At 46.3% G+C, this 26,628-nt stretch overlaps 1 protein-coding gene across 2 annotated transcripts in view; it reads right to left on the bottom strand.

Annotated features, from left to right (window-relative positions):
* PNKD (PNKD metallo-beta-lactamase domain containing) overlaps nt 1-26,628 on the bottom strand; it is a 68,807-nt gene that overhangs the window by 20,251 nt on the left and 21,928 nt on the right. The window contains exon 1 of one of the 2 annotated variants that reach the window (XM_052635439.1): nt 837-997. The exons of the other annotated variant lie outside the window; for it this stretch is intronic. Coding sequence (XP_052491399.1) covers nt 837-997 — 161 coding nt within the window. Of the gene's footprint in view, nt 1-836; nt 998-26,628 lie in introns of those variants that run through there. 2 annotated transcript variants of the gene reach the window in all.

Below are 26,628 nucleotides of genomic sequence, written 5' to 3'. Positions count from 1 at the left end.
AGGGGATAGAGGCCCTAGGAAGCCTTCCTCTTGTGACTCCTATCCTGACTCTTCCTGCCTATAAGGCAGAACAGGGCTGCTTACCATCCTTACTCCGTCCTGTCAGGAGAAGTAGGGGTAAGAGAAGAATGAAGACTGGGGTAAGGGGGGGTCAGAAAGGAAAAAGTCATTGGAGGTCAGTGAACCTTCAACAAGTCAGGCTGAGTGATTAGGGTCGGATTTCACAGCCTGGGGCTTATGACAAGGGCGGTGGGGGAGACAGGGATGTCGAAGGAAAGGGACAGACTGACCTACAGAGTGGGGAGTGGGAAACCCCACTTGGGACAGCAGTGCTTGCATTGAGCGGTGGGAAGCCGAGTGATGGGGAGAGGACCAGGGACACACAGAAAGAGTTAGCGGTTTCAGGTGAGGCTCAGTCGTCTGACATTCCTTCTCTCCAGCACCTGTCCACCGGAGGAACCCGGGATCCTGCACCCGTCCTCTTTTTCCAGCTCCCTTGTCTCCAACCGCTCATCTGGCTCTTTTCTCTAGAGGTCCTCTCAAAGGCCCCTTCTCTGGCTACCCTGGCTTGCTCCCCCCAGCAAACCGCTTTCCCCAGCCCAACCCAATTTTCCACCCATCCCCAATTTCTTCACTTCGTCAGCCCACGCTCCCCCACACCCCAAATCAGTAGCTTCTCTAGCCTGCCTCTTCGATCGTTCTTAGCTCCGGCCCTAAATCTCCCAGCCCTAGCCCTGTCAGAACCCCTAAGCCCTGCCCCGGCACCCCTCCTCTAGTCCCCTTTCCAGCACGCCAGCTTTCCCGATCCCCGCAGCCCGCCGGAGCCCGGCACGAACCCGATTCGGAAGAGCAGCTGCTTGCTACGCGCCATGAACAGGCCGCGGAGGGTCCGCCGCGCTCGGCAGCTGCGGGGGCTCAAGAGCAGGACGAAGACTAGGAGCAGCAACCCGCAGCTGGCGACCCACAGCCACGACGCAGGCCAGCCTCGCCAGGCCATGCTGGGGGCAGGCGCCCGCGGCGGTCCAGGGGGCGGGGCGGGGCGTTGCTAGGCGACAGCTCAGCCCAGGCCCCCACGTGGGGAACCTGAGGGCTTGGGGCCCCGCCCCCTGCACCAGCCAGCGGGGAGACTGGGGGCGTTCTGGCCCCGCCCCGCCATTGACTCGCGTTCGAACCCGCCCACTCGCCACCCTGGGTGCTGTCGACGCCCCGAATGCCACCCGGCTGGAGGCGGCCTGGCCCCGCCCCCGGCTGGCCGGCCGGGAGGCGGGGCCTGGCCGGAGACCGCATCCGACCTTCGCTAATCCCGGTGTACAATTGCCAGAGCCCAGGCTCGGCCCTACACCCCACCTAGCCCCATTAGGGAGCTCTGGGAGAACGTCTTCTTGGCGGGAAACCTTGCCTCAAAAACATTTTCAGCTGGAAGGAACCTGGGAGATAACGTAGGTCAGCTGCCATTCATTCATTTATTCATTAACTAAATGAATTTTCTGTGTCCTTTGTGCCAGGCTCCGTGCCAGGATCTGAGGATGCAAGGGTCAAAGACATACATTCTCGGCATTCCTGGAGCGTAGAATCTCTCGGAGAAACAAACCAAATAAGCAAACAATTATCTATGCACTTACTATACTTACATATACACATGTGTGTATATATACACATACATACCTACCTGCTGTGTGATTATAACATTGTGGTTCTATGGAGGTCAGAGAGGACCAATTTAGATGTGGGAGGGCCTCCCTGAGCAAGTGAAATGTAAGCCATGCCCCGAATGATAAGAAGTCACAGGGGCTGAGAGGGAGTGATTCCACCAAGATTATACAAAAATGATGGCAGAAACAGGAATAGGACCCAAAATAGCCCAAGCCGGTGGGATTTCCACATCACTGACCCGTCCACCCCCACCAAATTGCCTTCCAGAGGTTAAGATCAGTGGGTTGGAAGAAAATGTAAAGACAGGCATGGTCATCTCTATAAATTTGGGCAAACTGGAACTGGGGCTGGGCTTCTTCCAGCTGCAACCCTAGCCTTAGCCCTGCACAGGGAGGGAAGGAAATCTGCAAACAGTGAAGGCAGTGATCTCTCCTGCAGGAAGATGGTTGGGGAGGGGAGCGAGGGAGGCATGGCTCTTGTTTTCTTCTGTTTCTTTGCTTCCGCCTGTGCTCTGGCCTGAGAGAGGCTGAATAACCTGACCCCCAAACCACACATTTTCTCTTTCCCTCTGATGTACTCTGAGTAGATCATTGGATCTAAAGATTGAGTTCTCAGCGTGGAGAGCATCCAGGTATAGGCTCATTATGCACAATGAATTGGAGGCCTCACTCCTCACCCACCTCTGAAGAAAAAGCCAAGATACATGTTAAATTATCCCCAAACTGAAGTGTAATCCCAACACCCAATCCTGGGTTTCATTCTGTAACTCCAGACAGTGAAGTTTCTCTTATCTTAAAGGTCAGAACTATAGCCTGCTCCCTTCCTGTCTCCATACCCACAATTCAGCTTCTTCTCAGTGCCTGGCACATTAAGGGCTCCCAATAAACAAGAATCAGATAGAAAAGAATTAAACCCCTGTGTATGCTGCAAAAGAGGCAGGGCTGAGAACACTAACAAGCTAGTTTGTAGAAGGCCCTTCTGGGCCAAGGGAACTTGTATGTCTCTAAGTCCGTGTCTATACATGCAAAGTGAAGAATTATGGAGCCTGGTCAAAAGTCACTGTGAACACACCTTTCTCCAGGTATGGCTGTGCCAGGCATGATATTGAGAAATCAAAACACAGTCCCTGACATCTGAAACAGGAAATGCAGGCTCAAACATGAGCTTGCAGATATAGAAATGATTGAAGGCTAAATCTAATCTCATGCTACACACACATTTACAAGATTATAGCTAATCATCCAACATACATTTTATGAAATGCAGGGAGCTGGACAAGGCTGGGGATAAGGAGTGAGAGTGGGTGTTTCGGAGAATTCACACAGGGCCAGGAAACTACCCTCCCCTCTTGAACTATTCTGGAAGATGTTCAATATTCACTCCAAATCCGCTTTGGTTTCACCTCAGGTGGCACTAGGGTAAAGAACCCACCTGCTAATGCAGGAGACTAAAGAGACATGGGTTCACTCTCTGGGTTAGCAAGATCCCTTTAAGTAGGAAATGGGAACCCACTCCGGTATTTCATGGACAGAGGAGCCTGACAAGCTACAATCCATGGGCCTGCAAACAGTTGGACACAACCTCACCACTGAGCACACACACACCTCTCCCATGAGAATTTTTTGCCCCAGCCAGACCGATGCTTCATTATTCACCCTGTCCTGCACTTTATACCTGGTAATACCTCACTGCTTGCAGACATTTGGCTTGGGGGGCACTGCTAAGATGAAGATTGGCCTGTGCTTGGCAGAGCTTTTAATTTGCTGAGATCGCCTCTCATTATCCACAGTTATTATTGAAAACCTCAGGCCCGGCTCCAGTTCCTTTGCTTTCAGCCAATATGCTTCTTAGAGGAAGTAATTTCCCTGCCCAGCCAGCCTTCTACAAATTTTGCGACTTACATAGGAAATTTTTAGAGGAAATGCTATTAGCTCCTCTTATTTATATTGTCAAGCAGTGTTTCTCCTGGCCTCCACTTTTTCTCACTCTATAAGCAAACTCAAGTATCTCCTTGTCTTAAAAACTTCCCTTGGGAATTCCCTAGCAGTCTAGTGGTTGGCTTCCCTGGTGGCTCAGTTGGTAAAGAATCCGCCTGCAGAGCGGGAAACCTGAGTTCGATCCCTGAGCTGGGAAGACCCTCTGGAGAAGGGAAAGGCTACCCACTCCAGTATTCAGGCCTGGAGAATTCCATGGACAGTATAGTTCTTGGGGTCGCCAAGAATTGGACACGACTGAGCAACTTTCACTTTCCAGTGTTTGGGACTCTGAACTTCTACTGCACGGAGCACAGTTCAATCCTTGGTTGGGAACCTTAAGACCCTACAAGCCATGTAGCGGAACCAAAAAAAAAAAAAAAAAAATCTGGCCTTGACCTTGGGTCCATATCTAATTTATGTTCTGCCTTTATCTTAACACAACCTAGTTTCCTGAAAGGCTCTCTCCTTGTGTGTGGTATTAATAGATTGCATTTTGGTTCTCAATTCTTCATCTCTTCCTGAAAATATACATTTCACCATGTGACTACACAGCATTTCCATGGAGGCGAAATATATTTCTCCCACACCACTGATATTGGACTTGGTCTTGTGACTTGCTTTTGCCAATGGAATGTTAGTAGACATGATACAAAAGAGGTCTTAAATATGCTGTAACAGTTAACTTGGACTCTAGCCACAACTTTCACCATGAGAACATCCCAGGTAGTCAGTTGCTTGGCTAAGGAGAGTCAAAGACACAGGGAGGCGGCCTGGACCCACTCACAGCTAGAAGTCAGCCCAGCCCAGTAGTTGTTCAGTTGCTAAATCCTGTCCAACTCTTTGCGACCCGTGGACTACAGCATACCAGGCTTCCCTGTCCTTCACCATCACCCGGAGTTTGCTCAAACTCATGTCCATTGAGTCGGTGATGTCATCCAACCATCTCATCCACTGTCACCCCATGCTCCTCCTGCCCTCAATCTTTCCCAGCATCAGGGTCTTTTGCAATGAGTCAGCTCTTCGTATCAGGTGGCCAAAGTATTGGAGCATCAGTTTCAGCATCAGTCCTTCCAGTGAATATTCAGGGTTGATTTCCTTTAGGATTGACTGGTTTGATCTCCTTGCTATCCATGAGACTGAAGAGTTTTCTCCAGCACCACAATTCAAAAGCATAAATTCGTTGGCACTCAGCCATCTTTATGGTCTAAGTCTCCCATCTGTACAGGACTACTGGAAAAACCATAGCTTTGAATAGATAAACCTTTGTCAGCAAAGTGATACTTTTTAGCATGTCTAGGTTTGTCATAGCTTTCCTTCCAAGGGGCAAGCGTCTTTCATGGCTGCAGTCACCATCGACAGTGATTTTGGAACCCAAGAAAATAAAATCTGTCACTGTTTCCACTTTTCCCCCATTTACTTGCCATGAAGTGATGCGACTGGATGTCATGATCTTAGTTTTTTGAATGGTGAGTTTTAAGCCATCTTTTTCAGTCTCCTCTTTCTCCCTCATCAAGAGGCTCTCTAGTTCCTCTTCACTTTATGCCATTAAAGTGGTATCATCTGCATATCTGAGGTTGTTGATATTTCTCCTGGCAATCTTGATTCCAGCTTGGGATTTATCCAGCGTGGCATTTCACATGATGTGCTCTGCATAGAAGTTAAATAAGCAGGGTGACAATATACAGCTTTAACATACTCCTTTCCCAATTTGGAACGAGTCTGTTGTTCCATGTCCGGTTCTAACTGTTGCTTCTTGACCTGTATTCAGGTTTCTCAGGAGGCAGGTAAAGTGGTCTGGCATTCCTACCTCTTTCTGAATTTTCCACAGTTTGTTGTGATCCACACAGTCAAAAGCTTCATACATTGAGTATTCATACATTGGTATGAATTGTATGATTCATACAGATTGGGTATCAACTTGTACAGTTTTCTAGACAACAATTCCAATATGCATCAAGGTTTTAAAAAATATGCAGCCTTTGACTCAATAATTCCTTTTTAGCAAACTGCAAAAGATCTGCCCCAAATGTACACAATGAGGAGGCTGTAAACAGCCAACAAGTCAGGCAGTAAGGGAAGAGTTAAGGTTCTATGAACCTCTGTGCAGCTTTAAAATGTTTATTTTTTATTCTATTTTGTTTAAAGATGATGTGTGTGTCATCACTTTTCTTTTGTTATTATTATTTATTTCTTTATGTGGCTGTTCCAGGTCTTAGTCGTGGCATGCAGGGTCTTTTTTTTTTAAGTTGTGGCATGTGGAATCTAGTTCCCTGACCAGGGATAGAAGCCCGGTCCCCTGCACTGGGAGGGTGGGTTCTTAGCTACTGGACCACCAAAGAAGCCCCTAAAATGGTGTTTATAGTTAGAACCCGTGGTATGATTGATCCTGGACCAGAAAAAGAACACTGGGGGACAACTGCCAAAATTTGAATAATGACTGTAGAGAGGTTTTTAGATTTGTATCAGTGTTAATTTCCTGGTTTTGATTCTAACACTGTAGTTAAAAGTAAGAAGTGAATATTTAGGGAAGCTAGGTGGCAGGTGTATGGGACCGCCTTGTATTTTTTGCAAATATTTTCTAAGCCTGAAATAATTTCAAAATAAAGTTGTTTTTTTTTTTTTTAAAGAACAATACACACAAACAGAACAGAGTTCATATGTCAATAAACATCGTTTTTAAAAAACAGTACCGGTGTGGCTGATCCTGCTGCTTGATTGATGCTCATTCTCCAGCCCGCCCTGCTTTCCTTGTTAACCCTGTTGCGCCTGTGACCAGCTAGGGCTTCCATGTGAGCCCCTCCTCCCGACTGGTCCAAGCCAACTGGTGCTCTCATGGCCCTGCCAAGTGATTGCTTAGACTCAGGAATATGAGGCAGTTCTTGCCATTAGATAATAATAGCAAATATTTATAGAGCACAAATCACGTGCCAGGCACTGTTCTAAGTGCTTTATAGAGTTTAACTGTCAGTCTCGCGACAACCCTATGAATCAAACATGGATATAATTCCCATTGGCACAGGTAAAACATCAAGGCACCAAAATACCAAGTCAGTCCCTCCAGGTCACATGGTGATTTGCTCCAGGCTGAGACGGGGAGGGAAATAGGCTGGAAAGTGAAGGTGTTAGTCGCTCTGTCATGTCTGACTCTGCGATCCCATGGACTGTAGTCCCCCAGGCTTCTCTGTCCCTGGGATTTTCCAGGCAAGAACACTGGAGTGGATTGCCATTCCTTTTCCTTCCCGACCCAGGGATTGAAACCAGGTCTCCCACATTGCAGGCAGATTCTTTATCATCTGAGCCAAATAGGCCTGTCGTAGTTGTCAAAATAGAATATAATAGGGCTCTGCTCTTTTCTTTTTCCAGGATGCTATCACCTGCCTGTGATGCCTGGAACTATGGCAGCCATTCTAGATCTATGAGGGAGCAGCCCAAGAGGCAATTCCAGCAGCTAAAGACAGCATAGCAAAAGTGTGGAGGGAAACTAGCATCCTTGAAGACAGTACTGAGCCCCTGAATTAACCTGTCTGGATTAGCCCCTGAATTTCTTGTTATGTGAGAAAAATTGTTACTGTCTAAGCCACTTCTAATTTTTTTTTTGATACTTGCAGCCAAAACACCCAAACTAGTACTATGGATAAATTTTACATTTTAATCTAAAATGGAGGGGAGGGGAAACAAGATACAAAACTGTAGAAATTTTGTGTAATTGATATGATGGCTATAAACAAAAATGCATGGAAAAGTATTCAAAATGCTATAATGATGATCTTTGATTGATTGACTAATGGGGTATCACTTGTTTTCTTTTTTTATACTTTAAAAATATTTTCCAAACTTCTATGATAAGAAAGAATTACTACTTTAATTAAAAATTATTATTTTATTAAAACAAAGAAAGTAGTCCTCCTTGCTGCCTCATGTTCACTTCCCATCAATTCCTAGGTCCCTCTCCTGAGCCTCTGCCCTCATCATTTGATCCTAATTTGACTCTGACCCCTTGAACCTCCAACAAATTTGTCACTCTTCTGTCCTTGTCACATAACCTCTGAGCAGAGCCTTCAACTTCCCTGTCACAGTGTCCTCTGGGTCTTTTTGTGTGTGTGAAGAAATAAAACATATTTTATTTACCAAAAAAAAAGAATTCTAGGACTTCTCTAGTGATCCAGTGGCTAAGACTCTGAACTGCCAGTGCAGGGGGCCAGGTTCAGAGATGCCTGATCAGGGAACTAGGTCCCACATGCTGCAACTAAGAGTTCGAAGGTCACAACTATAGATTCCACATGCCACAACTAAGACCAGGCACAGCCAAATAAATAATATGAATGAATAAAAGAGAATTCTAACAAGGCTTTGCTTTCCAGTCGAAAACATGTGTCCCATGATGTGTGGAACAGTATGTAAGCAATGAAATAGATTTCCAATGGCCATGATAGTGCCTGGTTCTTTTTTTAAATTGGAGTACAGTTCCTTTACAATGTCGTGTTTGTCCTCTGGTTCCCTTCTCCCACTCCCTACAGCTTCCCCTTCTGCTGTCACCCCTCACATTTACTGCTTCCCCTGACTTCAGCTATCGCTTGCTATCACTTGTTACTCCCAAAGAGAAGTATCCACTCTAGCTTCCCCCTCTAGTTCCAAACCTAAATGCCCATCCTCTTTCTGGTCACTCTAGGTGTGGTGGGGCAGGGGGAGGGGACGGGGGGGAGGGGGCTCAGTCTCTTCTCTGTAAAAAGAACTATACTTTGCACCAAGTATTTGTTAAGGATTAACTATAATTACCCAAGTAAAGGATGTGGTGCCAAGCTTGTTGTGGGTACTCACTAAACGTTCGCTGAAGTTATTGCACCTTGTATCATTCTTGCAACATCAAGGTCTGGTCCCTGTGAGTGCTCCATCATCACCCAAATTTGGGCCCTGAGTCCCAGCACATGGTCCATTGTGGGTACCTCCCGTCCCTGTCCACTTTACATAGGTTATCAGACAAAGGCTTTGAAAGCCCAGGTCTGAATCAGATCTGCCTCCTGCTCAAAGCCAGTATCTACAGCATTACATTCACTTGACTTGGTTTAGCAATACAGTCTCAACACAGTTTTCCGGTGTTCTGTGCTCACATCGCTCCCTTCCATGTCCCTGGCTTTCAGTCAGCCTGCAGCGGTCATTTTCCTGTACTTTTGACCCCTTACCCCTGCCCCACCACCTGGAGAAATCCTTTAAAGCTCACCTTCTGCCCCAGCACACCAGATATGATTGAAAGCTTTCCAGGATAACTGTAACCAATTAAGGGCCAGGTTCTCTTGGTCTGGGAAGTTTTGCAGGTTCTCCCAGGAGGAGGAAGGGAGGAGGCCCTTCCTGAAGGAGAGTTCAGGCCCAGAGAGACTGAGATGCCCCCACCTTTGACTAACAGTTCCTCGAAAGTCCAACATCCTCACTGAAGCCCCTGTGATCACCATAACTCTTTGCAGTGCCTGGTCACTACTCTACCTCCAGACTCTGGAAAATTGCCTGCCACCTGGTAGTCAAAAAGAAATGAATAGTTTAAAATGTAAGCCTTATTGCTTTCCACGTTGAACTATGGGGAGTCCAGCTCAGGGGTGGTGGTGGTGGGGTGCCACCGTGGCTTCCTTGTGGGCAGAAATGATGCCCTGTGCTTCCTGGTCTGCCCCTCATCCAGCACCTAGCACCTAGTATCGCAGAGGCCTAAGTGTTTTCTTGGGTACAGGGTGAGGAAGACTAGAACCGGTGAGTTTGATTGTCCGTTATGCCCTAGACATGCACCAAGTCCTCACGTGTATTATTTCATCACCCTAACCGTATCCTCAATTAAGGTGAACGAACGCCCTGGCTCAGAGAGGCTGTGGTGTACCTCATCACAGAGCTAATAAGTGACAGAGCCAGATCCGGTCCTGGTTTTATCTGACCCCAGAGTCCAAGCTCTATCCACTGATGCCATGTTGCCAGTTGGGTAGGGAGTAAGGTAGGGGGTGGTTAGGTCAGATTCAGCCAGGAAACAGATGACTTCCTCAAACTGGTTACCAGAGGAGAGCCTTATGGAAGGACTACTTTACAGGCGATGGGCAGGGGACATGCGGCTCTCCAGGGCTAGGGCCAGTGGGGCTCTGTTACTGCGTGTAGGCCTGACAGGCGAGGGAGGGAGCAGTTATGGAACTTGGAGGGAGAGAATTGCTGGGACAGGGCCACCTGACTGCCATTGTGACCTTTGGTTGTGGAATAAGCCAGTCCTTGGTGACCCTTTGGGAGGAAGAACAAATATCCCAGCTCCACTGGCTCCCGGCCACCCCTCTCCTGTGGGGCTCTCTCCACTGGCCAAACCTAGCTGAGGCTGGAGGTCAAAGGGCCCCCTGCCATGTCCCCCCAGGCCAGCCCTGAGCACAATGAGGAGAGGGTGGAGATGGGTGTGGGGGGCAGATGGACGGGAGCCAGCGAAATGAGGCCAGAGAAGACACATGGGTTTGGGGCGGGTGACTGTGGGTGGGGTGTACTGACCCTTTAGAGGTGAAGGCCAGATGCCACCTTTCATCCACTGACTGAGACAGCTCTGAACTGACCCCTCATCCCATCCTCCACTCAGAACCAGGGGATTTTCTTAAAATACAGCACAGATCAGGTCCTTCCCCTACTCAAAACCGTTCAATGGCTTCCCTATACAGTGAAACTCCAAATCCTTAACAAGGCCCCAGAGGTTCTGCAGACCAGGCCCTGCTCCTGTCCTCAGTCAGCCTCCTCTTAGGCCATGCCCGGTGCTCCCTGCTCTTCAGGCACACAGCTCTCCTGGAAGTTTCTGGAATACCCCAAGCTCTTTCAGTTTTGAGTAGCCTCCACCACCTTCACATAGCTTGTCACTTAGAGAATAGTAACAGCATGCCTGCCACTGCACACACAGTCACACATAACACACCCATATCTATAAGGATGTTATCTGTAGATAAGGGAAATTAGAGTGATTTTAAGGCTTGTTTGACCTTGACTCACAGTAAGAAAGACATTTTACATGAAGACCCATATACAATATGTACAGAAATAAGACTGAATCAAAGTTCCACAATGGGCTTCCCTGGTGGCTCAGAGGTTTAAGCGTCTGCCTCTAATACAGGAAACCTGGGTTCGATCCCTGGGTTGGGAAGATCCCCTGGAGAAGGAAATGGCAACCCACTCCAGTATTCTTGCCTGGAGAATCCCATGGACGGAGGAGCCTGGTGGGCTACAGCCCATTGGGTTGCAAAGAGTCGGACACAACTGAGCAACCTAACTTAAAGTTCCACAAAACAATAACAATGCCTATATTCTCATTTTTTTCTAGTCCTTTTTTTAAAATGTTGGCATTATCCATTGAATTGATGTTACTAATGGGTCACGACCAACAGTATGAAAAACGCTGCATTGTAAACCATCTTCCACCTAGAAAAACGTTGTGGTTCCCTTTCCTTGCCAAGAGATGATAGCCAGATCCTGCCCCCTAGTGGTCGCGTTTGGAAACTGGTCGTGTCTTAAAGGAATAGGTGGGGAATACATTGTTTACCAGTAATAAGTACTGAGTGCAGGCCACGCATCTGAAGCCTTGGGGTCTGAGAAGAATTACAGCATAGACCTCGACCCAAAGAATATGCTCCCAACTGATGACCACATCGTAATTGCTCTAGGTCTGTGCTGTCCAATGTGGCCACCAGCTACATTTGGCTACTAAATATTTCAATACGGCTAGTGCAACTAACAAACTTACTATTAATTTAATTGTATTTTAAATGTTTTCAGTTATTGGAAAACACTCAAATATGTTTGGAACAAACTTGATATGTGAATTCACTTTTTCAACTATACATTTTATAAAAACTAAAGATTCCATATTTTCGATGATAATTTAACATCCAAATCCAGGTGTGCTGTAAGTATACATGGCATACTGGATGTCAGAGACTTAGCATGAGGGAATTCCTCGGTGATCCAGTGGTTGGGACCCTGTGTTTCCACTACAGGGGAAGTGACATAGGAAGTAAGATCCTGTGTGCTTTGCACAGACCGAAAAAAGAAAAAAATCAAAGACTTAGCATGGAAAAAATTCCCATTAATAATTTTTATACTGATTAAATGTTGAAATAATATTTTTAGATATGCTGGGTTAAACAAATATATTACTAAAATTAAATGCATGTTTTTTTTTTACTTTTTCTTTTATTTTTTGGCCACACTGCACAGTATATGGGATCTTATTTCCCTAACCAGGGATCGAACCTGAACCCCATATATCCCTGCTCTGGAAGCTTGGATTCTTAACTACTGGACCGCCTGGGAAATCCCTCCTTTCACTTTTTAAATGTGCTTAATGAAAAATTTTGAATTACTCATGTAGCTCACATTGTATTTCTGTTGGATAGCACTCACAAAGCTGAAGCTCCTTCTCATGTCCCTTCCTCCAGCCCCTCCTGTGCATTTTGCATCCCTGATGGAGAAAGGATGGAGGAAGTTGCAAGAATCCTCATTCAGACTGGGCTTTGGATGGGTGGAGGAATTAGGAATTAAATGGTGGACCTATTAAGGTTGAGATGCCCATGACCTCACCACTAAGAGTGTGGGCCTCCCACCCACAGCCCAGCACAACATGGAACACATTAGAAATGTGGACTCTCAGGCCCCAACCCCCTACTGAAGCAGAATCTGCATTTTAACACGATTTCTACATGATTTATGGGCTTCTGAGGTCAAAGCTATGGTTTTATCAGTAGTCATGTATGGACATGAGAGTTGAACCATAAACAAAGCTGAGCATCGAAGAACTGATGCTTTTGAACTATGGTGTTGGAGAAGACTCTTGAGAGTCCCTTGGACTGCAAGGAGATCAAACTAGTCAACCCTAAAGGAAATTAACCCTCATTGAAATGACTGATGCTGAAGCTCCAATACTTTGGCCACCAGATGCAAAGAGCCAACTCATTGAAAAAGACCCTGATGCTGGGAAAGATTTGAAGGCAGGAGGAGAAGGGGACGACAGAGGATGATATGGTTGGATGGCATCGCTGACTCAGTGGATATTAGCTTGAGCAAGGTCCTGGAGATGATGAAGAACAAGGAAGCCTGGTGTGCTAGTCCATGGAGTCCCAAAGTCCGACATGACTGAGTGATTGAACAACAGCAACAACAGGTGGTGCTAGGGGTAAAGAATCCCCGTGCCAATGCAGGAGACATAAGAGACACGGGTTCAATCCCTGGGTCGGGAAGATACCCTGGAGAAGGGAATGGCAAACCACTCCAGTATTCTTGCCTGGAGAATCCCCATGGACAGAGGAGCCTGGCAGGTTACAGTCCATGGGGTCATAAAGTCGGACACAACTGAAGCGACTTAGCACGCACACAACACGTTTTGTTTGCACACAAAAATTTGAGAAGCAGTCACCTATTTGATAGGCAAGTGGAGATACAGGGAGCATTCTCTCTCTCTGTTTTTTTTTTTTTGCTCAATGACAAAGGAAGTGTTGCAATGAAAAGGAAAAAAGAAGAATGAGGCTCTTTTCTTTCCCTTCCCTGATAACAAAGAAGATAAAGAGAACAGTGAGCAGGCCTGAACATTTTTGCTTTAACAGCTCCTAACTCTGCATGTCTGTAACTATCTTTGCTTTTCAGCCCCTAACTCTGCAGGAGCTACATTTCACACCTATTTTCCTTTGACTCTATGCTAAATACATCCTGTTTCTGGTGTTTACTCTTACAACATCCTTCCCCTTGTAGTTACATATCAGAAAGAAGGCCAAAGAGGCACTGCCAGATTCAGTTACTAGGCTCCGGTCTTTGAAACAATGCAAGAGGAAGAAATTAAGGTCCTAACTCCTTTGTTCCTCATCACCGACTCCAGAGAGCCCCTAGGAATCAACCCTGAATATTCCTGCATTGGAAGGACTGATGCTGAAGCTTCAATACTTTGGCCACCTGATGCAAAGAGCTGACTCACTGGAAAAAGATTCTGATGCTGGAAAAGATTGGAGGCAAGAGGAGAAGCAGATGAGACAGAGGATGAGATGGCTGGATGGCGTCACCGACTCAATGGACATGAGTTCGAGCAAACTCCAGGAAATAATGAAGGACAGGGAAGCCTGGCGTGCTGCAGTCCATGGGGTCATAAAAAGTCAGACCCGACTTAGTGACGGAACAACAACAGATCCATCTAGCACCAAAGCTGGTTGATAATTGGATTTGCCTTCAGACATTCATTACTACATTCCCTAAAGATTCTGATTAAGAGGTCTAGAAAGAGATATCCCCAAAGGAATCTATATATATATTCATAAGCTCCTCAGGGGATTCTGATAGTCAGGAGAGACTGAAAAACATTTTGCCCTACACCCTGGCTAACCACTGTGGTGCCCCAGGTGGATGTCAGGCTGGTTCTGTAGCCCTTCCTCATATAGCAGCATTTCCTTGTAGGAAGGAGAAGCTCTAATCTAACCTGATGTTAAGAAATAAAAGTTCAGTACAGTTCAGTTCAGTCGATCAGTTGTGTCTGACTCTTTGCGACCCCATGAATCACAGCACGCCAGGCCTCCCTGTCCATCACCAACTCCCGGAGTTCACTCAAACTCATGTCCATTGAGTTGGTGATGCCATCCAGCCATCTCATCCTCTGTCGTCCCCTTCTCCTCCTGCCCCCAATCCCTTCCAAGCATCAGGGTCTTTTCCAATGAGTCAACTCTTCACATGAGGTGGCCAAAGTACTAGAGTTTCAGCTTCAGCAGCAGTCCTTCCAATGAACACCCAGGACTGATCTCCTTTAGGATGGACTTGTTGGATCTCCTTGCGGTCCAAAGGACTCTCAAGAGTCTTGTCCAACACCACAGTTCAAAAGCATCAATTCTTCGGCGCTCAGGTTTCTTCACAGTCCAACTCTCACATCCATACATGACCACAGGAAAAACCATAGCGTTGACTAGATGGACCTTTGTTGGCAAAGTAATATCTCTGCTTTTCAATATGGAAAAGGTCATATTGAGGAAAGGTCATAACTTTCCTTCCAAGGAGTAAGCATCTTTTCATTTCATGGCTGCAGTCACCATCTGCAGTGATTTTGGAGCCCCCCCAAAAAAGTCTGACACTGTTTCCACTGTTTCCTCATCTATTTCCCATGAAGTGATGGGACCAGATGCCATGATCTTCGTTTTATGAATGTTGAGCTTTAAGCCAACTTTTTCACTCTCCTCTTTCACTTTCATCAAGAGGCTTTTTAGTTCTTCTTCACTTTCTGCCATAAGGGTGGTGTCATCTGCATATCTGAGGTTATTGATATTTCTCCCGGCAATCTTGATTCCAGCTTGTGCTTCTTCCAGCCCAGTGTTTCTCATGATGTACTCTGCATATAAGTTAAATAAGCAGGGTGACAATACACAGCCTTGACGCACTCCTTTTCCTATTCGAAACCAGTCTGTTGTTCCATGTCCAGTTCTAACTGTTGCTTCCTAACCTGCATATAGGTTTCTCAAGAGGCAGGTCAGGTGGTCTGGTATTCCCATCTCTTTCAGAATTTTCCACAGTTTATTGTGGTCAACACAGTCAAAGGCTTTGGCATAGTCAATAAAGCAGAAATAGAGGTTTTTTTGGAACTGTCTTGCTTTTTTGATGATCCCGGTGGATGTTGGCAATTTGATCTCTGGTTCCTCTGTCTTTTCTAAAACCAGCTTGAACATATGGAAGTTCATGGTTTATGTATTGCTGAAGCCTGGCTTGGAGAATTTTGAGCATTACTTTACTAGCATGTGAGATGAGTGTAATTGTGCGGTAGTTTGAGCATTCTTTGGCATTGCTTTTCTTTGGAATTGGAATGAAAACTGACCTTTTCCAGTCCTGTGGCCACTGCTGAGTTTTCCAAATTTGCTTGCATATTGAGTGCAGCACTTTGACAGCATCATCTTTCAGGATTTGAAATAGCTCCACTGGAATTCCATCACCTCCACTAGCTTTGTTCATAGTGATGCTTTCTAAGGCCCATTTGACTTCACATTCCAGGATGTCTGGCTCTAGGTGAGTGATCACCATCGTGATTATCTGGGTCGTGAAGCTCTTTTTTTGTACAGTTCTTCTGTGTATTCTTGCCACCTTTTCTTAATATCTTCTGCTTCTGTTAGGTCCCTACCATTTCTGTCTTTTATTGAGCCCATCTTTGCATGAAATGTTCCCTTGGTATCTCTAATTTTCTTGAAGAGATCTCTAGTCTTTCCCATTCTGTTGTTTTCCTCTATTTCTTTGCACTGATCGCTAAGGTGAATAGAAGTTGCTCAGTCGTGTCTGACTCTTTGCGACCCCATGGACTGTAGCCTACTATGCTCCTCCGTCCATGGGATTTTCCAGGCAAGAGTACTGGAGTGGGTTGTTCATTTTCAAGAACAGCCAGCTTTGATGATGTAATAGCAGATAGCTGTAAGGATTACAAATGCATCCTTGGTGGCTCCATCAATAAAGAATCTGCCTCCAATGCTGGAGACTCCGGTTCAATCCTTGGGTCAGGAAGATCCCCTGTAGAAGGGCATGGCAACCCACTCCAGTATTCTTGCCTGGAGAATTCCATGGACAGAGGAGCCTGGTGGGCTACATTCCATGGTGTCACAAAGAATGGGACACAGCTGAGTGACTAACACCTTCACTTTCATAAGAGTTAGAAAACTGGAAAATCCAGACAAACAAATGGAGGGTGGGATGCCTAGGATTTTCACACGGGTTCATTCTATTGGTAAATTCAAAACATCAGAACAGGAATAGGTCCGCAGGAAAGGAGGAAAGAAGATGTCAGGGAAGGGCCAGCCCATAAAGAGGGTGGGATCAAACCTAGGTGGTTGTTCACCCCACAGTAGTCAGTCAGGGAGGAACTGGGGGAGGGACCTGCATGTTAAGGATGAGTGTAACAGCTCTGGGTGTGCCGGCCCACCAGACAGCTGCAAGATTGTCGTTAAAGCTTGCTTCCCGTGGCAGCTTGTGTCTCCATTCTTTGAGTTTGGGCTGGTGAGCATGTTTCTCACACCTGATTCCAGTTCTCCTTCATCTAAGAATTGTTGTTCAGTGGCTCAGTCATCTGACTCTCGGAGACTCATCTAGTAGAGTCACTAACAACATCACAATGGTAAGTCATAGGAGGCAGGAAAGAGCAGCAGGATTTGACCCATCAAACCCATTATAGGAAGAGAGCTGGGCCCGGCCTCACAGCCCCTCAGTGGCAAAGCTGGGACACACCCTTGCTCCTGGGATGTTGAATCTGCCATTCTTTCTACTCCCTATTTCTTTTTTTTAAATTGGAGTATAATCGTTTTACAGTGTTGTGTTTCTGCTGTATCACAAAAAGAATCAACTGTATGTACGCATGTATACCTATATCCCTTCCCTCTTGAGCCTCCCTCCTTCCACCCACCCCTCTAGGTCATCACAGAGCACCCAGCTGAGCTCCTTGTTATACAGCAGCTTCCAACTAGCTATCTATTCCTATTTCTTTATGAAAGTGCTAAGTACTGTTAAAGTGCTGTACTCAATGTGCCATCAAATTTGGAAAACTCAGAAGTGTCCACAGGAATGAAAAAGGTCAGTTTTCATTCCAATCCCAAAGAAAGGCAATGCCAAAGAATGTTCAAATTATCGTACAATTGCACTCATTTCACATGCTAGCAAGATTATGCTTAAAATCCATCAAGCTAGGCTTCAGCAGTATGTGAACCGAGAACTTCCAAATGTACAAGCTGGATTTAGAAAAGGCAGAGGAATCAGAGATCAAATTGCCAACATATGCTGGATCATAGAAAAGGCAAGGGAATTCCAAAAAAATATCTACTTCTGCTTCATTGACTACACTAAAGCCTTTGACTGTGTGGATCACAACAAATGTGGAATATTTTTAAAGAGATAAGAATACCAGACCACATTACCTGCCTGCTAGGAAACCTGTAGGCAGGTCAAGAAGCAACAGTTAAAACTGGACATGGAACAACAGACTGGTTCAAAACTGGGGAAGGAGTACATCAAGGCTGTATATTATCACCCTGCTTATTTAACTTATATGTAGAGTGAGTGAAATTGCTCAGTTGTATTCGACTCTTTGCGACCTCATGGACTGTAGCCCACCAGGCTCCTCCATCCATGGAATTTTCTAGGCAACAGTACTAGAGGGGGTTGCCATTTCCTTCTCCAGGGGATCTTCCTGACTGGGGGATTGAACCTGGGTCTCCCGCATTGCAGGCAGATGCTTTACCATCTGAGCTACCAGGGAAACCCATATGCAGAGTACATTATAGGAAGTGCTAGGCTTAATGACTCACAAGCTGGAATCAAGATTGCTGGGAGAAATATCAACAACCTCAGATATGCAGATGATACCACTTTAATGGCATAAAATGAAGAGGAACTAAAGAACCTCTTGGATGAAAGTGAAAGAGGAGAGTGAAAAAACTGGCTTAAAACTCAACATTCAAAAAACTAAGATCATGGCATCTGGTCCCATCACTTCAGGGCAAATAGATGGGCAAAAAGTGGAAATAGTGACTTTATTTTCTTAGTCTCCAAAATCACTGCAGATGATGACTGCAGCCATGAAATTAAAAGAAGCTTGCTCCTTGGAAGAAAAGCTGTGACAAACCAAGACATATTAAAAAGCAAAGACATCACTTTGCCAGCAAACGTCCACATAGTCAAAGCTATGGTTTTTTTGGTAGTCATGTTCGAATGTGAGAGCTGGACCATGAAGAAGACTGAGCACTGAAAAAAATGGATGCTTTTGACCGGTGATGTTGGAGAGGACTAATGAGAGTCCCTGGGACAGCAAGGAGACGAAACCAGTGAATCCTAAAGGAAATGAACCCTGCATACTCACTGGAAGTGAAACAGGAAGGAAGGGGGCAGGGCACAACTTTTAAAAGAATGACATAGTCCAAGGTACAACATAAACCAATTAGAATCAAATGCATCAGGAGTTTCCTGATGGTCCAGTGGCTAAGGGTCTGTGCTCCCAGCTCCCAGTGAAGGGGGCCTGGGTTCGATACCTGGTCTGGGAACTAGATCCCACATGCTACAATCGAGAGTTCACACGCCACAGCAAAGATGCAGAATCCCATATGCTGCGACTGAAACTCAGCCCGGCCAAACAAATAAATATTAAAAAGTAAAAGAATAAAATGGGTCCAAGATGGCAGACAAGTCAGCTTCAACTAGATCTTGCTCCTCAACAAACTAAATGAGGCACCATGACAGCTCCAAGACACCATCAAAAGACCAAAAAGCGGGTAGGGGCCCAGTTCTTGGAAATCTCCACACTGTCCCAAAAACAGTTGGAATAATCTTCCCATTTATTGGCCTATGAAATCACCCAGCCCATAAAAACTAACCAGGCCACATTTCAGGGCCCCCACACTCGCCCTCCACAGTGCTATAGGGAGAACTGTTCTCCCTACAGCATTGTGGAGTTGCTTGAATCAGACAATATCTCAGGCAATCTGTCCAACAAGAATGCCACACAGGAGGTAGAAGCATCGCTGCCTAAATTCCCAATGACTTACTTCATTCTCTGGTCTTAGCCTGTTTATCATCCTCCAATTCCAGAATACTCCTTGTTTAAATTATTCCTTCTCTCCCCACTATACACTGTTCTTCTGGAAAATTTTAGCCCACACTTATCTGTCCTACCATCTTGTTGGTTTCCAGGAGGGCAGGAAACAGAAAAGCAATTTGTGCCCAAATAGTCCAGGCAATGGCACCCCACTCCAGTACTCTTGCCTGGAAAACCCCAGGGATGGAGGAGCCTGGTGGGCTGCAGTTCATGGGGTCGCTAAGAGTCGGGCACGACTTGAGCGACTTCACTTCCACTTTTCACTTTCATGCATTGGAGAAGGAAATGGCAACCCTCTCCAGTATTCTTGCCTGGAGAATCCCAGGGACGGAGGAGCCTAGTGGGCTGCCGTCTATGGGGTCGCACAGAGTTGGACACGACTGAAGCGACTTAGCAACACACTCGCCGTCTGTGATGGCCCACTCTGGAGTGTGCTACTCTCTGAATCTGAATAAAGCCACTTCTTACCTATCACTTTGTCTCTCACTGAATTCTTTCTGTGATGAGACATCAAGGACCTGACCTTCATTAGGTTCTGAAACCAGGTACTGTGGGTTTTGGCCGGGTTCGAGCCCAGCCAAGTGGGTTTCAAGTCCCAGTCTGAGGTAAACGGTTTCAGCAGGACTGATGCTAAAGCTGAAGCTCCAATACTTTTGATGGAGGAAACAGAACAGGCTCTGTCTTGAAAGCAGGACTCCATCTTGGGCCGCACTGTGGACTTTCAGCTGTATGCCCACTATCTATGGAAACGACATACCAACTGGAAAACCAGGCCTCCGGAAGAAAGAGCCCCAGGGCTCTCCATCGTCTAAAAGAATACCCTAACTATCTGTGTAACTGAATAGAATCATACATTCTATTATGCTTATTGGGGTATGACCACAGGCGTATTGCTAATTGTCCACTGTTAACTACCCAGGCTTAAGGCATATGATCACGGGTTAACTTTGATTGTATCTTTCTTTTTCCTTTGTTCAGACTAGTTTCATGGAACCTTATACACTTAGGGTATATAAGGTTTTCACAAAAACTAGTCGGGGTCCTTGGCTAAGAAGAGACTGCCTTGTACCCGCTGGTGTAATAAACTGCACTCCACCTTCTGCATTGCCCTTCTGAGTGAGTTTGTTTCCCGGAATGCATGGCTACAACACTTTGACCACCTGATGTGAAGAGCTGACTCATTGGAAAAGACCCTGATGCTAGGAAAGATTGAGGGCAGGTGGAGAAGCGGGTGACAGAGGATGAGATGGTTGGATGGCATCGCTGACTCAATGGACATGAGTTTGAGCAAACTCAGGAAGATGGTGAAGGACAGGGAAGCCTGGCATGCTGCAGTCCATGGGGTCGCAAAGAGTCGGACATGACTGAGCGACTGAACAACTACTGGGCTGGGCTGACTTCCAGCTGTGAGTGGGTCCAGGTCGCCTCTATGTGTCTTTGACTCTCCTTAGCCTTTGCATGGTGAAAGTTGTGGCTAGAGTCCAAGCTAACCATTATAGCACATTTAAGACCTCTTTTGTATCATGTCTGCTAACATTCCATTGGTAAAAGTGAGGCACAAGACCAACTCCAAAATCAGTGGCGTGGGAGAAATATATTTTACCTCCATGGAAATGGTGCATTGGCACATTTGGTCAGACACAACTTAATGAGTGAACAACAAAAACATACGGAACCTGGCGATCCTTCCACCCCAGTGCAGAGTCTTAACCACTGGGCCACCGGGGAATTCCCCCTCAGGAGTCTTTCCTGAAATATCCCCTCACTCCCTCCCCATGCTCCTTTCTCTGGGGCTCCATGGATGCAGGTGAGCACTCCTCTATCCCAGCACTGGTAAAACTGGCAAGACTGCAATTACTTGGTCTTTTACTAGTGTTGCAGCGAAGAAGCTAACTCTGACTCCATGTTGAAACTATTTCTTTGACTTGCTTTTTTGTTGCTTTTGTTATTACAATCATACATAACGGCCTGTCTCAGAAGACCCTGCCCTTCTGCCTGATTGTAAACTAAAGGGCCTTTGTTCAACTCCTAGAGAGATAATCTGACTCTGCCCACCTGTGAATAGCTGCAACAAAAAGAAGAGATTAACACCTCCATTCCAAAGGCTGGCCATTCCCTTGTAGATGTTTTGCAAGACTGAAGACCCTTTCATAGTCTAAGGGAGATAGTGTTATGGAGTCCAATCTCCCTCTGCTCGCTGCACAGCAGGCCAATGAATTGGAGAGAAGTGTTGAGGCAAGGAATACGACTTTATTTGGAAAACCCACTGACAGAGAAGACGCCAGACTAGTGTCTCAGTTGGTGATGTACAGGGAAGCCTGGCGTAGTGCAGTCCATGGAGTTGCAAAGAGCTGGACACGACTGAGTTGGACACAAACTGAAGACCCTTTCACTTTATTTCCCTGCTGCCTCTCCCTCTCTTTTCTGCCTTTGGACTTTAGTTCCTCATTGCTTCTTTCTCTCTGATTCTACAAAAGAAACCGGCATCCAGACTTCGACAAAATGGTTACTCTCAGACAGTAGGGGCTTAATTAATAATCTGCTACGGGTCTTAGAGATAAAGGCCTTTTATCTCTTTTATCCAGGCGTAAGATAGGGTCCAGAGGAGAAGACATCACTTATTGAGTACCTATTGTGAATGGTCACCCTGGGCCTGGTTCTGCAGATGTTCTTTCAGAATTACAGTTGTAAAGAAAAAAATGATGCCTGCCATTCTGGTACTACAGGATCAAGGCACTGATCAGTGTAGTCATCCACCAACAGTGTACCCTGAGGGGGCGATGAAGGGGAAGAAAAAACACCACAATGAGGCATTCTCTGCTTTGGATACAAGAGTTCCTAGATAGTTAAGATACCTATCTAAGGAAGAATTTTAATAACCCCAGATTCTTGCATCGTCCCTTTAAGCACTAAAGTCATTAACTTGACATATCTGCTCTTTGTAATTAACAGTTATCTTTTTCTGCTTAAACAGGATTTTTTTTTTTTTTCCAGCCACCCCCCCCAAAAAAAGATCCTGAATATTCTGGCTCCTCCCTTATCTCTCTGGAAGCAGTTCCTCAGAGCTATCTGAGAGGCTAAGGTCCTCAGTAAGGTACCCTAAATAAAACTTAACTCACAACTTTAATGTTGTGTGTTTTTTCAGTTCACATAATCTTGATTTTGTTGCAGGAAGGCGGACCCCTTCCAGGGCCTGAAACTGGGCTCTTGTCTAACACTAGGAAATGAATTGTCCGAGGAGACACATGTCCTGACAAAGCAAGAGATTTTAAGGGAAAGGGCACCTGGGTGGAGAGCAGTAGGGTAAGGGAAACCAGGAGAACTGCTCTGCTGCGTGGGCTCGAAGTCTTGGGTTTTATGGTGATGGGATTAGTTTCCGGGTGGTCTTTGGCCAATCATTCTAATTCAGAGTCTTTCCTGGTGGTGTACGCATCGCTCAGCCAAGATGGATGCTAGCGAGAGGGATTCTGAGAGGTGGTTGGACAGGTGGTGTCTCCTTTTGACCTTTCCCGAACTCTTCTGGTTGGTAGAGGCTTATTAGTTCCCTGTTCCTTACCAGGACCTCCTGTGGTAAAACGACTCATGCAAATGGTTACTATGGTTCCTGGCCAGGGTGGACGGTTTCAATCAGCGTGCTTTCCCTAACAATTTCAGGATCAGAAAATAGGCTCAGGAGGGACTTCCCTGATGGTCTGCGTGCGTGCATGCTCAGTCGCTCAGTTGTGTTCGACTCTTTGCAACCCTGTGGACTGTAGCCCGCCAGGCTCCTCTGTCCATGAGATTCTCCAGACAAGAATACTGGAGTGGGTTACCATTTCCTACTCCAGGGGATCTTCCTGACCCAGGGATCAAACCAGAGTCTCTGGAGCCTCCTGCACTGGCAAGCAGACTCTTTACTACTGTACCACTTGGGAAGCCTGGTGGTCCAGTGGTTAGGAATCCGCCTGCCAATGTGGGGTACATGGGTTCCATTCCTGTTACAGAAAGATCCCCCCATATGCTTCCAGGCAACTGAGCCTGTGCGCAGTAACTATTGAGCTGTAGGCCCTAGAGCCTGTGCTTCACAAAAGAAGCTACTGCAACAGAGAAAGCCCTTGTAGCAATGGAGACCCAGCACAGCCAAAAATAAATAAATGGGCTTAGGATCGTCAACTACAAATTGGCACTTGCCAAGAGAATTTGCTGGGTTTCCCAGGTGGTTCAGTGGTAAAGAATCTGCCTGCCAAGCAGAAGACACAGGTTCAATCCCTGGGTTTGAAAGATCCCCTGGAGAAGGGCATAGTGACCCACTCCAGTATTCTTGCCTGGACAATCCCATGGACACAGGAGCCTGGTGGGCTACAGTCCATGGGGTCTCAAAAACAACTAACAACTAAACAACAAAGAGAATTTGCCAGCGACTGAGCAACAAGGGCATTTGCCCTCTGCCTTTGCGGAGACTGAACACTGTGACGCTGCAGCTGTTGCTTCAGCACTCGCTGAGGGAGTTCAGGGTGGAGAGTGAAGCACTGTGTGCTCCAGGGAATCTGATGAAACAGGTCTTTAAATAGTTAAACATTTTCAGGAACTGATTTAATGATCCTAATCCTTGCATCTCCTCATATCTAGAAAATCACTAAACCCTTTCATGGTGACATCAGCTCCTCATGACTAGCAGAAAACCTTTTGTAAAGTAAGCGCTTGACTGCATTGCACTCCCCCTTCACCAAAATCTTATGTAGTGACCTTCCCCCACTGCCTCTTTGGGTTTCCCTGGTGGCTCAGAAGGTAAAAAATCTGCCTGCAATGCAAGAGACCTGGGTTTGATTCCTAGGTTGGGAAGAGCCCCTGGAGGAGGGCATGGCAATCCACTCCAGTATTCTTGCCTGAAGAATCCCATGGACAGAGGAGCCTGGTGGGCTACAGCCCATGTTGCAAACAGGCAGACACGACTGAGTGACTAAGCAAGGCACTGCCTCTTTGGAGCAGTCTATCTGAGCTATCTGAGGTGCTCTCTTCCAGGCAGCAGTCCTCATTTTGCCCCCAATAAAACTTAACTCGCCACTCTCACTTTGTGCAAATGTGATTGCTAGATGGAAAATGAACCCCCTTGTTTCAGAAAGTGAAGGGTACTCTCTGGCAAAAGGGGCCAAGTGCAAAGAGCATGAAACAATGTCAGGAGACCCAGCCAAATGCTGCAGGGTTTTGTAGCTCATGAGGACTCTGTGATCCAGAGGAAAACTGATATTGACCAAAACTGTCCTTTCCCCATTGCATTCTTGTTCCTGTGCTCACGCTTTGGGAGAGGACATCCTCATGACTTCGGTAGTTGCAGTTCCCGGGCTCTAGAGCACAGGCTCAGTGGTTACAATGCATGGACTTAGTTGCTCTGAGGCATGTGGCAGCTTCCTAGACCAGGGACTGAACCAGTGTCTCCTGCACTGGCAGGTGGATGGATTCTTTACCACTGAGCCATCAGGGAAGCCCTATCCTCATGTTTAGGTCTTCCCCTGTGGCTCAGATGGTAAAGGATCTGCCCATAATGTGGGAGACCTGGGTTTGATCCCTGGGTCAGGAAGATTCACTGGAGAAGGGAATGGCTACCCACTCCAATATTCTTACCTGGAGAATCCCATGAACAGAGCAGCCTGGCAGGTTATAGTCCATGGGGTGGCAAAGAGTTGGACAAGACTGAGTGACTAACACTTTCACTTTCCTCAAGTGAGTTCTTTGACCTCACAAGGAACTTACACTGAAGGTGGCTGGGGGGGGGTTAGCCCTCCATAATGTCTACCAGTCCTAAGTGTTAGGTAGGTAGAACAGGGAAAAGGAGTCCAAAATGGCGGTGGCTACAAGACAAGGAAGGGAAAAGCCCGCGAAAATGAAACAAAAGAAGGTCCGAGGACCGGAGTGAGGACCTCAGGGAAAACAAACAACACTCCTGGCTGGCCCAATTTACACAGGACAGGCCCAGGGAGAGATAAACATATAAATGGAGGAGCCAAAGCCAGCTCTCTCTCCCGCGTGCGCTGGGGCGCTCTTCTCCTCGTGTCTTTAGATCGACGTGCCCTCACGCCTCGAAGATGGATTTTCCTGCTATCTTCTACATAAAATAGAGCTGTAACACTGAGCTCTAACACTGATTTGTCTAAGAGCTATAACGTGGTCCATTTGAGACCTGAGAGCTATAACACGGTCTATCCGAGACCTGAGAGCTGTGACACGCGGAGGGGGCGTTCATGTCCGTCACTCCAATTCTTTGTTGTGACGAGACCAAGAACCGAGGAACATACACTCGCGTGACATCAGTAGCCTTCTCTTTAAGTTATATACAAATAAATACACGTCAAAGGCGATGGCACCCCACTCCAGTACCCTTGCCTGGAAAATCCCATGGGCAGAGGAGCCTGGTAGGCTGCAGTCCATGGGGTCCCTAGGAGTCGGACACGACTGAGCGACTTCACTTTCACTTTTCACTTTCACGCATTGGAGAAGGAAATGGCAACCCACTCCAATGTTCTTGCCTGGAGAATTCCAAGGATGGTGGAGCCTGGTGGGCTGCCGTCTATGGGGTCGCACAGAGTTGGACAGGACTGAAGCAACTTAGCATAGCATAGCATAGTGTGTGTGTGGAGGGGGTGACTTTAAAAACATATTTGAAAAAAAACAAAAAACATCTTTTTCGATTTACCAAGTGGTAACCTTGTTTATTACGCTTTCTAGTAGTAAAAATACTGCTTTCACTAATGCTTAGTATGCAGACGAGCTTCCTTGGGCTCTTGTTTCCTAAGCCTAGCTCTGTGAAAGAGGGGGACTGGCCCTGGAGATCATAAAATGCATCCTGTTGGGTTTGGATTCAGTAGGTGCTCAGGTTGTCCTGGCTGTCTAACTGCATTCATTTCTGTGTTTTGTCAAGTCATCTCACCCCCATTCAGAAAGGAACTGTGTCAACAGGCTGTGAATTATATTCAGTGACAGTGTCAACCTGAAGCTACTAGCTTGAGATAAGCACCTTAAATAAGGTCTACCAGCAGTCTTGGCCTAATGAAAAAAAAAAGGGACAAAAACGTGGACTTTGGAACTATGTAATCTCTGGTAATGTTACAAAACTTCCCAGAATCTGTTTCCTTGTCTCTGAAATGGAAGACTAACACATTCTACCATTAGTGGCTTCGAGGGTTCAGACTACCAGTGGAAAGCCTCAAACCTAAGGTTGTGCATTGACTTAGTTATCCATAGGATTTCTCACTCTAAAACATCTACTTTGCTGGTTGAAGTAACTTCAGGCAGGAAATGTCTTATTCTCAGGGAATTCTAAGTTCCATCTATCACTATATTCTTTGCAAACAATCTGCCTGCAATATGGGAGACCTGAGTTCAATCCCTGGTTCAGGAAGATCCCTGGAGAAGGGAATGTCTACCCCCTCCAGTATTCTTGCCTGGAGA

The sequence above is a fragment of the Budorcas taxicolor genome, chromosome 2 (assembly GCF_023091745.1).
Source record: "Budorcas taxicolor isolate Tak-1 chromosome 2, Takin1.1, whole genome shotgun sequence".
In the NCBI taxonomy this organism is placed as follows: Eukaryota; Metazoa; Chordata; class Mammalia; order Artiodactyla; family Bovidae; genus Budorcas; species Budorcas taxicolor.
Note: the sequence above shows the minus strand (reverse complement) of the source record. Positions and strands in the feature narration are given on the sequence as shown.